The 12,518-nt window shown below is 33.0% G+C and overlaps 2 protein-coding genes across 10 annotated transcripts in view; one reads left to right on the forward strand and one right to left on the reverse strand.

The window, feature by feature from the left end:
- Nucleotides 1-12,518, reverse strand: part of SUPT3H (SPT3 homolog, SAGA and STAGA complex component) — a 557,210-nt gene that overhangs the window by 532,177 nt on the left and 12,515 nt on the right. For 2 of the 3 annotated variants that reach the window (XM_073905031.1, XM_073905032.1), the window contains exon 2: nucleotides 10,968-11,068. In XM_073905031.1, the coding sequence (XP_073761132.1) occupies nucleotides 10,968-11,068 (101 nt within the window). Of the gene's footprint in view, nucleotides 1-10,967; nucleotides 11,071-12,518 lie in introns of those variants that run through there. The other variant, XM_025890763.2, reaches the window with a different exon arrangement.
- Nucleotides 1-12,518, forward strand: part of RUNX2 (RUNX family transcription factor 2) — a 240,342-nt gene that overhangs the window by 27,524 nt on the left and 200,300 nt on the right. The window lies entirely within an intron of this gene.

Consider the following 12,518-nt stretch of genomic DNA (forward strand, 5'->3'; position numbering starts at 1 on the left):
CATCAAACAGTAACTCAAATACAGAATACTAGAAAGACTTTAGACACATTCTCTCTTTTCTATTTATGTTGCTATGCAGAGATCTCCCGATGCATTTTTTAAATTTTTTCTCAAATGCAAAAGAATGTCTATAACATGGTACTCCACGTGTAAAAAGGAAAAAATAAGAATACATTCACGTGTTACATGTGGCTAAACTCTGGAAGAAATACACAAAAATAAAAGTTGTCACTCAAAGGGAAAAAAAACAGGCAACAGAGAGAGGAGAACTTTTCATTGAATAACTGAACTATCTTTAAATGTGTAAATGCATTACCAATTAAAAACTAAGCTGAAATAATTTTTTCATGACAATATATATTTAAAATATATATGAATAAAAATATACATAAATGTGAGCATGTATAAATACAACCACAAAAGTCCTCAAATAGCCAAAGCAATAGAGAAAGAACAAAGCTGGAGGTATCACAGTCCCAGATTTCCAGCTATACTGTAAAGCTATAGTAACCAAAACAGTATGGTGCCGTCAAAAAAAACTGATACACAGACCAATGCAAAAGGATAGAGAGCCCAGAAATAAACCCACACCTATATGGTCAATTAATCTATGACAAAGGAGGCAAGAATATGCAATGGGAAAAAGACAGTCTTTTCAATAAATGGTGTAGGGAAAAGTGGACAGCTACATGCAAAAGAATGAAATTGGACCACTTTCTTACATCATATACAAAAATAAATTCAAAATGAATTAAAAACCTCAATGTGAGAAAACATAGGCAGTCATTTCTTGGACATTGCCCTTAGCAACATATTTATGATAGGTCTCCTCACACAACGGAAACAAAGGCAAAAATAAACTATTAGGACTATAACAAGATATAAAGAACTTTTACACAGTAAAGGAAACCATTAATAAAACAAAAAGGCAACCTAGTGAATGGAAGAAGATATCTGCAAATAATATACCCAACAAGGGGTTAATATCCCAGAGACAGATAGATAATCTACAACACACACACACAAATCTGATTTAAAAAAATGGGCAGAGGACCTGAATAGACGGTTCTCCAAAGAATCTATACAGATGGCCAACAGACACATGAAAAGATGCTCAGCATCACTAAGCATCAGGGAAATGCAAATCAAAACCACAAGCTATCACCTCACACCCATCAGAATGGCTAGTATCAAAAAGACAAGAAACAAGTGTTGACTAGGATATGAAGAAAAAGGATCCCTCATGCGTTGCTGGTGGGAATTCAAACTGATGCACCCACTGTGAAAAACAATATGGAGGTTCCTCAAAAAACTTAAAAATAGAAATATCATACAGTCCAGTAATTCCATTACTGGGTATTTACCCAAAGAAAACAGAAACACGAATTTGAAAAGATATATGCACCCCTATGTTTACTGCAGCATTATTTACAATGGCTAAGGTAATGGAAGCAACCCAAGTGTCCACCAACAGATGAATGGATAAAGAAACAGTACACACATACAATGGAAGAGTACTCAGTCAAAAAAAGAATGAGATCTTGCCATGTGCAACAAGATGGCTGGACCTACAAGGTATTTTGATAAGTGAAATAAATCAAAGACCATAAAATTTCACTTATATGTGGAATCTAAAAAACAAAACAGATGAGCAAGCAAAAAACAGACTTTTAAATACAGAGAACAAACTAGCGGTGGCCAGAGGGGAGGTGGGCTGGGGGATGAGCAAATAGATAAAGGGGATCGAGAGGTACAAACTTCCAGTTATAAAACAGTCAGGGAGATGATTAGTACAGCATAGGAATCATAGCCAATAATACTGTAATAATGTTGTATGGTGACTGATGGTATCTACACTTATTTTGGTGAGCACTGAGTAACACACAGAATTGTTAAATCATTCTGTTGTACACCTGAAATTAATATAACATTGTCAATTTACTTCAATTACATATTTACATATAAATAAAGGAAAACATATGTAATTTATTTATAAATAAATAATACATGTCACATTACTCAATACTGGCAAATACTGACACTCAATGTATATATGTATACATACACACACACCCTATTGGTGAGATTACAGTTCATTAAAGCCTTTATGGAAGGTCAACAAAAATCTTAAAAGAACTAGTGCTAATGAAATATCCAGTCACAGGCTCAAAGATACACACACACACACAGTAGAGAGAGAGAGAGAAAGCAGGGGGGAGGGGAGAGAAAAGAAAGAAGGAAGGAAACAGATCTACATATAAAGGGAGCTCATTACGATCCTATCTGTAACACTGAAATATTAGAAAGAACAGGGGGTATTTAACAAGACTGCTTAAAGACATGATATGGAATATAAACTATCGCAGCTATAAAGATAATGCCATATTTATCAATATGAAAAGGGTTTATGGTATTATACAAGTAAAAGCCCAAGTTTTACAATAGTTATAATATGAGCTTTTAGTATTTATTTTTTAATTTGCATTGGAAAGGAACTAGAAAGATAAATACCAAAGCATTAATACTGCTTTAAGTCAATGAGTTTAAAGTGTTCTTTATGATCTTTCATCTCCTGACTTTTTTTTCAGAAAATAACATGAACTGCTTCTATAAGGAAATATAAAAGACATTTAATTTTAAATAAAATGTTAATATAACAGTTCTCCTACCCATAACATTTCCTTGGTTTTATGGGTTTTTTTAGGGGGGAAGGAGGTTATTTTGTTCTTAACATATAAAATTCACCAATGCAGAAGTGAACCAAGATCTTCTGGTTGCAAATCTACAATCCTTTCCACTGTATCATGCTATCTAAATCATTCATATGTGGCATTATTGTCCTTTATATTAATTTACCCTTTAAAACATTTAATTTTATTATAAATTCCAGAGAACTAAAGTTTTACTGTATATTAAAAACAAATATTATCTCTGTTCACATCTTTCTAAAGGATTAGAGGATACTATTAAACACAAATTCTAGGTTGGAAGAGGCAAAATAAAAAATAAAGACTCAAAAATGGGTTGTACTCCAAGTTTGACTGTTTGGGAGTAATTCCACACAAAAAGAATGTTATTTTTGTTGTAGAAATAATCATCAGTTGATTGTCAGGCCAGCCCAAAAAGTTTAATTTAACCCATAATTGGCAGAAATATATTACCAGTGTACTGTTATCCCTATTAAACACACATTACCAACCCACATAAAATAGAAATAAGGGAGAAAGCCACAAAAGGCTAGGAACACCCTACCAGCCATGGAAAAACATGGTTCTTTCAAGACAGAAATCCATGAAAAAAAGGGAGGAAGAAAGCAGTCAGTCAAAGATAACAGATGAAGGATTAGTTCTCATCTTCTCTTCCTTAGAACAGTGGTTTGTGAATTCTATTTATTCTGTCCCAGGAAAAAATGTTATGCCAGTTAGAAAACCTAATGACTACAGTATTTTTTAAAAGGGATATGATATTTTAAGATTTTTAAAATATCTATGCAGAGATGTCAAAAAAGATACATTTGCAAAAGGTAGCACACTCATACCAATATATATTTTTGTGATGTCTTTTAGTATGTTAAAAACATATCTACACATATTAATATATATGTTAACATGTTAAAATACATCACAGAGTAAGTCAATTCTCATTTCTTTGGATGTAATACAAAATGCCTATTAATCTCACACCTACAGAAGTCAGAACTCTCTTCAGCAAACTTAAAAATGGTCATGAAGCTTGGACCCCACAAACTGTCAAAATAAAAAAAAGATTCATTCCCTATATTAAAAATCTACTATTGGGGTGCCCTGCTGGCTCAGTCCGTAAAGCATGGCACTCTTTTTTTTTTCCCCACTTACATATTTATTTATTTTTTATTATGTTATGTTAATCACCATATAGTACATCATTAGTTTTTGATGTAGTGTTCCATGATTCGTTGTGTATAACACCCAGTGCTCCACCCAGTGCGTGCCCTCTTTAATACCCATCACCAGGCTAACCCATCCCCCACCCCCTCCCCTCTAGAACCCTCAGCTTTTTCTCAGAGTCCATCGTCTCTCATGGTTCGTCTCCCCCTCCGATTTCCCCCACTTCTTTTTTCCCTTCCTGCTAGCATGGCACTCTTGATCTCGAGGCTGTGAGTACAAGCCCCACATTGGGTGTAGAGATTATTTTTAATACATACATACATAAACCCACTATTCTTTTATATAAAATTACACATCGTTTTAATTTGAAGAGTCATTTACATTCTCTATCAATAGCATTCATTGTAAGGAGGCAATCAATATATAATGGTAGAGATCAAATTTTAATTTCCTATCCAAAATGACTAACCACTTTCTGATGTATTTTGGTACTGAAGAATCTATTTTTGTCCACTACTGTTTTTAAGATTTTTTTTTTTTAAGTGATCTCTATACCCAACATGGGGCTCAAACCCCACAACCCTGAGATCAAGGGTCGCACACGCTACCAACTGAGCCAGCCAGGTGTCCCCATCCACTACCGTTTTTAAAGATTAATTCTGAATTTGGTACATTTAAAAATAACAGGTTTTCAAAATCTCAGCATGTTAAAAATAACAATTAACATAATACTGCATAACATATTGCTAACTCTGTAGCTACCAGAAATTCTACAAAACTAGCTAAATGAAAATGAGGACCCAAAACTCACAATGTTGTTACATATTCAATTACGCACACTGGCAGAATAATCAAGTACAATACAATACGCTCAAAGCTATAGCCGTGGGACTTTGAGTAAGACTAAACATAAATATTTTATGTAAATTTACAAAGGAACATTTTTAAGAAACTAACACACTTCACTATTACCTGTGCTTTCCAAAAAATGGAACATGAATGTACTATTAAACCTCCCAATCAAATCTTACCTGCCAAAGTAACCAAAATTAATATTCCCCAAATCTTTAAAGAACTGTGGGACAATGGCAGCCAAAAGAAAAGAGGAAGCAAAAAGTAAACTGGTGACAGCATTTATTTACTTAAAAGTAAATATTAAATCCCAAAAATGACATAACACGTAAAATGTATTTTCCCAATTTCAATAAAAACATAAGCAACCCAGAAAAGAAACAGCCCATGTGTAATTTATATTTTCCATATTTCTTCTGTGTTGTCAAATACTTGCTACATGTGGCTATTTAAATTTAATTAAAATAAATGTAAAATTCAGTTGCTCAGTTGCCTAGCTCATTTAAATGTACTCAGTAAGCACACATCGTTAGTAGCTATCATACTGGAGAACACAGAAATAGAAATTTCCATCAGTGCAGAAAGTTCTACTGGACTGCAGGCTACAATGTAAACAATTCATTTTTTCTCTGTATTTATAAAAATTCTTCCCATAAAACTGCAAACATTTCCCCCTGCACTTGAAACATTTTTATAAGCCTCCTAATCAGACGTTGACAATAACCTTTTTTAAAAGATGATGCCAACAACTAACAGGACAGCGCTTACTATGTGCCGGGAACAGTAACTATGTGCTTTGACTCAGTATCTCATTTCATCTTCATATAAACCCTGTAAGGTAGATGCAGGTCCACAATCCCTTATCTGAGAAACGTATTTCAGAATTCACAAGTTGTCAGGTTTTGGAAAGTTAATACTGAACAGAAACCACACGCTACATAACACCCATAGGCAGAGTCTAGGCAAGCACTCAGAAACACAGTAGAATATATGTACTAAAGATAAGTGAATTCTGTAAGTACCTGTGAATCAGCTATGTCCTGGTTCTGCCATCAAACTAGTTCAGAACTGGTATTCCCATTCTCCAGTGTAATAATTTGCAACTACATTGCACTTTTGAATGACGGATCTGTGAACTATTACCTATTTTCCCCCACATAACTAAGGATTTTCATTACAGAATTACTAAAATGACCATCCCCCTGAATTTGAGGGATTCATTTCTAAGACTGAGCAACATATTTTTCTCCCTGGTAATTACAGACATACTACCCTAAACTCAAAAGCCTTGTTACTTTCTTTTCATGAGATAACTGATAGAGATATTTCAGTACAAATTCAAAACTGTATTTTGTCCCATTTATAAGATGACAGATTTTTTCAGTGCAAGCACTTAACTCAGTTGGATCTAGCAACTTAAACATTTCCTTATTTAATTTCTGAAAGGAAACTAAGTATAACCAATGTTGTTACATAGCACTTTTTATATTCTCAATCAGCTTTCACACATTTTCTCACTTTCAGGAAAGACTGTGACCAACTTTAAATAATTTGAAAATCTTCCTCATCATTGTTATATTTATAAACCAATGTATATCTTAAAATATTCCAAATACATGCATTCTACAAAAAGTACAAGGGTAAGTTTATCCACATATCTTAGTGTAAATTTATCATGAATCAAAGGAAAATATTAATGGTGATAAAATATAGTAGACATTTAAATATTCAACAATGTAGCTATGTTTATATCCAAAATTGTGACATATCACAAATATGAGCATCCAATAAGGAGCATATAAGTAACAAATATACAATTTTAACAAAAAAATATACTTTCTCTTGGTTATTGACATGGCCTTGCTTAAAAAGATTTGGTGATTAGGCATAGGAAACGGAAATAAATGCTATGATAATATGAAAATAACAACTTCATCCAATACTTATAAAAATTAGACCTCATTGCTAATGACACTAATTAACAATAATTATTCAGCTTTCACATTACTTCATTACAGTACACTAGTCACACAGAAATTAGTAAACATTGATTTGTAAACTAAATTTCCTAAATCAAAATCAAAGTTTGAATGGCTGAAATGTAATTTAGCACAATATGTCAAAAGCATGGACTCTGAGGGAGTTAGACTTCCTGGCTTAAGTATAGGTTTTGCCACTTACTCTAACGGCAATTTTTTGCGAGTCACTGACTTTTGTGTTTCAATTTCCGCATCTAATCTACAAAAGGGGAATAACAGGGATCTACCTTACCAGGTTGTATGAAGGTTAAATGAAATGGTATATGGGAGTACTCAGGTAGTGCCTGGTACACATTATGCTCTATACAAGCATTCACTATTATCAGCATTATTAAAGCATCTCTGAAGTTGTAATATGTGGTTTGCACTATTTACCTTTTAAGAATGTTTCTCCAATTTCCTAAAAAACTTAAATGCACCAGGGAAACAATATTTGAAGGAACCCTGTGTCAGTTGAATAAAGATTACTAATACATATGTTTACATATTAGATCTCTTTAAAGTCAGATTAACGTGAGGCTAGAACTGGGAACATGATTCTTTCACAGCTCCTAACTTCAAAATGCTAAATAATAGCCAAATGATGCCATTTCACAGACATCTATGCCCTCATCTAATGCAGCAATGAATGGTTGTTGCTATGTGCCCCAAAAGCTCCCAGGAAAGAAACAAATCTCACTGAAAAAATTATTTTCAGTTTTGGACATACTAAGTTTGAGGTGCTCACAGAATACTTAAGAGGTGTTCCGGGAAGAAGTCGGAAGTACAGACCTCACAAAGCTTACTCTCAGAAGTTCATCACTCTTTATATTACCATGAAATTAATTTTTCACATCCTACTACATGACAGTTATGTGTCTCCACAAACCTTCTCTATCGCTACACTATTTTGAAGGCATCTAGGTCCTGCCATATAAGGGGTCAATAAATGTTGATTTTTAAAAATGCAAAACTTGCAGAACTATACAGTTAAGAGAGTGAATTTTATCGTATACTAAAAAAAAACCTGATTAAAACAATTTCTTTTCAATCTGTGAATTTTAAATAAGGATGAAATTTTCATTTGGAAGAATTCTTACAAAATATAAGATGTAAACACAAAATTATTTTTTAATTTAGTCACATGAGAATTACTAAATTCTACCAAGCAGTAAAACCTGGAATCATCACCCGGCCAAAAACGTGAAAAAGTACAGTAAAATAAAGAAAAGAAAGCTCAATGAAGAACTCCTTGATATGCATTTAAATTAACCAAAATCCTTAAGAAGTTTATTAAAATACCTGCAAAGTGGATTGAAGAGATTTCACTTTGTAATTTACAGACTACTTGAGTTCAATAACTTAAAAAAGAAAAGCCTCTGGACTCTCCCAGCACACATTATTCAAAGAGCTGTGATAAGAAGCATGTAGCAAATGTGCTGAGTTATATGCACTAGGTAAGGGAAAGCTGTATCATCCCCAACGCACCAGCAACTGTCTGTCTGCTAATCCTTTAGTTTAAAATGTGTAGAAACACCTTCTAAAGAATGCTTCACTGTACTACTTACAACCCAAACTTAAAAGACGGTCCTTGATGGAATGGACCATACACTAGTACAGAGCAGCTGCCAGCTCTATATTTAACAGCAGATCATGACAATTTTGTTTGTGCTTGACAACTAGACACCTTTCAGTGAAACTATTCCCTGGAAATGCACTACAATATTGTTACTTATTTAGAGGGCAGGGAGCCAAGAGAAAAAGTGCTCATTAATGGTGAATGGGTGGGAAAGACAGTAACAGTAGAGGATTAAAAAATAGTAATACAATATACACAGGGTTAATAGAACTGTGAAATGGGGGTGGGGGGATATACAGAATGGAATTTCTGTAACACAAAATAAACATGAAGATTTAAGTCTGCACTTCACATTTGAAATAAGCAAGAATAAATGTATATTGCTTCTTATATAATCAAAAGCCTGAAAACCCTATACTGATAGAAAATATTGGTAAATTTAAAAGGATTCCCCCAATTTGGGCCCTTTTTTCCTGTTCTATGAAACAATCCATAAGGGGAAAAAAATAACTTCAGACTATAAATGATGAATGTAACTATTAGGAATGGCCTCTCTAAGAGGTCTGAAATAGAAGGAAAATGTACATTTCTTCCAAAGCTGTAGCCAACAATAACTTTTGCATTCTGAATCCAGCTTAAGCATATTAGTTGAGATGTTTGTAAAAGTATTTAATAAGAAAGTGCTGAATTTAGCTTTTATTTTTTTTCTGTTTTCTTAAGTGGCCTGCAGTCTATCAAATGCACTAAGAAGAACCTCTCCTAAGTGTAAATGACCAAAGGAAATAAAGCTTTCTTCTTATAGAGAGCTGTTTCCATAGATCAGGTAAACCTTTTCTGTAAAGGGCCATATAGTAAATATTTTCAGCTTTACAGGCCATATGGTCTCTGTCACAAATACTCAGCTCTGTCATGTAGCATGAAAGCAGCGACAGGTAACAGATAAATGAGTATGGGCGGAGTCCGATAAAACCTCATTTTCAACAACAGGCAGCCAGTCCATGGGACCATGACCATAGTTTGCTGACCTATGTTATAGAGCTTGTTTTTTTACCTATGACAAATATATTGTTTTAATAAATACGACCAACTTTGAAATATGATGTCTGGGATTTGCTTTAAAATATTTTACAAAAGAAAAGTGGAGAGTAGGTTAAATAAGACTAGCAAAACACAATTATTGTTAAGGTTGGATGATGGACGCATGGAGTTCATTATCCTATTCTCTGTAATTTCTTGAGTTTGAAATTAAAAGTTTTTAAAAATGCAAAGTAAATCAATGAACCAGCTCTACAGGAAAATAAATTTCTTCACTTTACTGTAAACCTTCTAAAGCACATTTATTATTTTGAAACATAATTAACATTATGCAACATAAAAAATTCTTAATGTAAAGCAACAAAACTAAAATGAAAAAGCTTATTACATAAAAGTGTATACCAGCATGAACCCTTAACATTTTCCATAATTTAAAACACAGGCTCCCCTCATATAACTCCTAAATTAATATATTAAATTTATTCTCATCTTATCTAACAAAATGTTACTGAGTTTTGGTTTAAGAATATAATTATTTTTATAGGGCACATGTTATTTATGTTAACATATAATAGGTTTACTATTTTTCAAATAAATTAATTTTTTTTCCTCAGTTCTAAACTTTAAGCAATAAGTATTTATGGATACAACCTACATAAATAAATGCTGTTTAAGGTCTTCAACAACTAAGAATGTAAAAGGATCCTCAGACCAAAAAGCTTGAGAACCTAAGATCTAAATGTTCTCAGTGTTATCTAATGTTTACCACGTGTATGAACAGCATATGTATTTGAAAAATAATCATCACACAGTAAAGTTAATCCACTATGAGGACTATCAATATACACTCACGAGAGGAAGACACTTAAATTGTCAACAGAAACATTCTTTTCAACTTGCCCTGTGTATCATAAATAATGTATCCACAGGAAAAGAAGAGCTCTAATGTGTTGACCCATTTATGCAGGTAACTGTCTGCTGAAACAATAATAAAGAAAAACTAATATATGCCAGCAGACATCTCTAATAAATGCGCTATCTCCTGTCAAGTCAAGATATGCCATGTCACTCAATGGAAGAAGCCAGAAATCAAGCTAATAAATGTGTTTTTTAAATGTTCTAAATTTTTTCTCAACGTTCAGCAATACAATGATTTCAAATTATATCAAAACTAGAAAGTAATTTAAATTAGGCTCATGGAATTATTATATTTGTGAAAAAATGAGAACCTCTCTGTGAAAACATCTGAACTAAGTATATAATCAATCTCAAAATTCTCTAAATCGAAAACTAAAATAGTAATAAACAATCTGTAACACAGATTTGAACAGATAATAACTACAGCAAAAATATTCATGTGATTGTTCATTCTTTTACAAAGATAAACCAATATTTATTTTTCAAATACAAAGCTGTAGCCAACAATAACTTTTGTATTTTGTATTCTAGCATTTTTAACCCCTTTTTGCCCCTTTTGCATATGGCTATTATCAGACTATTTCATTTTTACTTGATTACACATTTCCAAGTTAAGTTTTAGAAATTTTATCATTTTTGTTGTCTTTTATCAACCTGAATAAACTAAAATAGTAATATGTAATGCAGAGACATACTTACATCATACTCTGTAACTCTGCTGCAAAGCTTATAGACTTCCCTGTACTTCTTCCACTACTTGAAGTAGCAGTAGACATTGGGCTGGCTGCAGTATTATTCATCTAAATAAAAAAGAAATAAAGCTTACAAAATGTATTTAACTATAAATAAATGCATGGAAAATGGAAGCAATTATAAATTACTTCAAAAAGTATAGAAAATTTTAAATTTCTAATTTGTTCATAAATCTGACTTGTCCATACTTAATGTTCTTTATTAAAATGAAATAGTAAAGAGGGGGCACCTGGGTGGTGCAGTTAAGCATCCAACTCTTGGTTTCCACTTAAGTCATGATCTCAGGGTCCTGGGATCAAGCCCCGCCTAGGACTCCGCTCTCAGCATGGGGTCTACTTGGGATTCTCTCTCCCTCTCCCTTTGCCCCTCCCCCTACCCACCACACTCATATGCGCTCTCTCTCTCAAATAAATAAATCTTTAAAATGAAGCAGTAAAGAGGAAAAAACTGCTTAGTCAAATACGATATCAAAAAAGTACTCACTTAAGTGATAAACATTTTAGTACAAATTTTTAATAAATAATAGAAGAAAAAGACTCATTAAAATACTTTACTAGAACTCCATGGTTTTCAGAATGTGTTCCAGGGAGCCCTAAGGTTCACGGGCAATATATTGAGGAGCTCCCAGTGGCCCCAAAGCATACCCTCCCAGTTCCATCCAGAATCAGAGAACAACTCTGATTTTTCTACGTCATGCATTGGGGTTCCAAGTAAGAGTTAATATAAAGAAAGAGTTGCACAGCTATAAGATAGAAAATTAGAAAACCACTGCATAATCTAACCAAACCAAAGCCTAAAATATAAATAATAAAAATAAAGTCAATCAGTAGATCAGAAGTAAACACTGTGATATTTTATAATCTCATGGTTAAGTAAATCATCAATTTAAAATGTGACCTTTTTTTCCCAATACAATTAAGCTGATGCATAAGGGGAAAAGTAGATGCCAATCCTAATATATGCTATTTTATTTAATGCATGTGGCAGTCCCATAAACAAGAATTAGTGAAAATAACATTAAAATAATGAAAGCAGATAAAAGCCTCAACTGTTACTCAGTAAGTACTCAATAAATGTTAGCTATTATTTCCTATGTCCATATAAATTTTGCAATATAATTTTCCTTTAAAATGATCTGCAGATTTGAATATATGATACAATAAAGCAGTACTGCAAACTTTAGGTATCCTGTAGAAAAGTAGGAGAGGTCAGGAATCAGACTGCCTAGGTTCAAATCCCAGTTCTGCTACTTTACCGGGACTTCGGGCAAATGGCTTAACTTCTTTGTGCTTCAGTTCCTTCATCTTTAAAATGGGAATGATAATCCCACATTCTTAGGGTTGTTGTGAACATTCAATGAACTAATATGTACAAAGCATTCAGAACAGGTCTTAGCACACAGTAAGCATACAATGTTAATTTTATTATTGTACACAGATCTTAAGAATTCTCCCTCTATTGATCAGCTAAAAGCTTTTTTATATGACAAATTTAGGT

Source organism: Callorhinus ursinus, unplaced genomic scaffold (genome assembly GCF_003265705.2).
Source record: "Callorhinus ursinus isolate GAN/ISIS: 27379988/994484 unplaced genomic scaffold, GSC_fseal_2.0 scaffold22, whole genome shotgun sequence".
NCBI classification, from domain to species: Eukaryota; Metazoa; Chordata; class Mammalia; order Carnivora; family Otariidae; genus Callorhinus; species Callorhinus ursinus.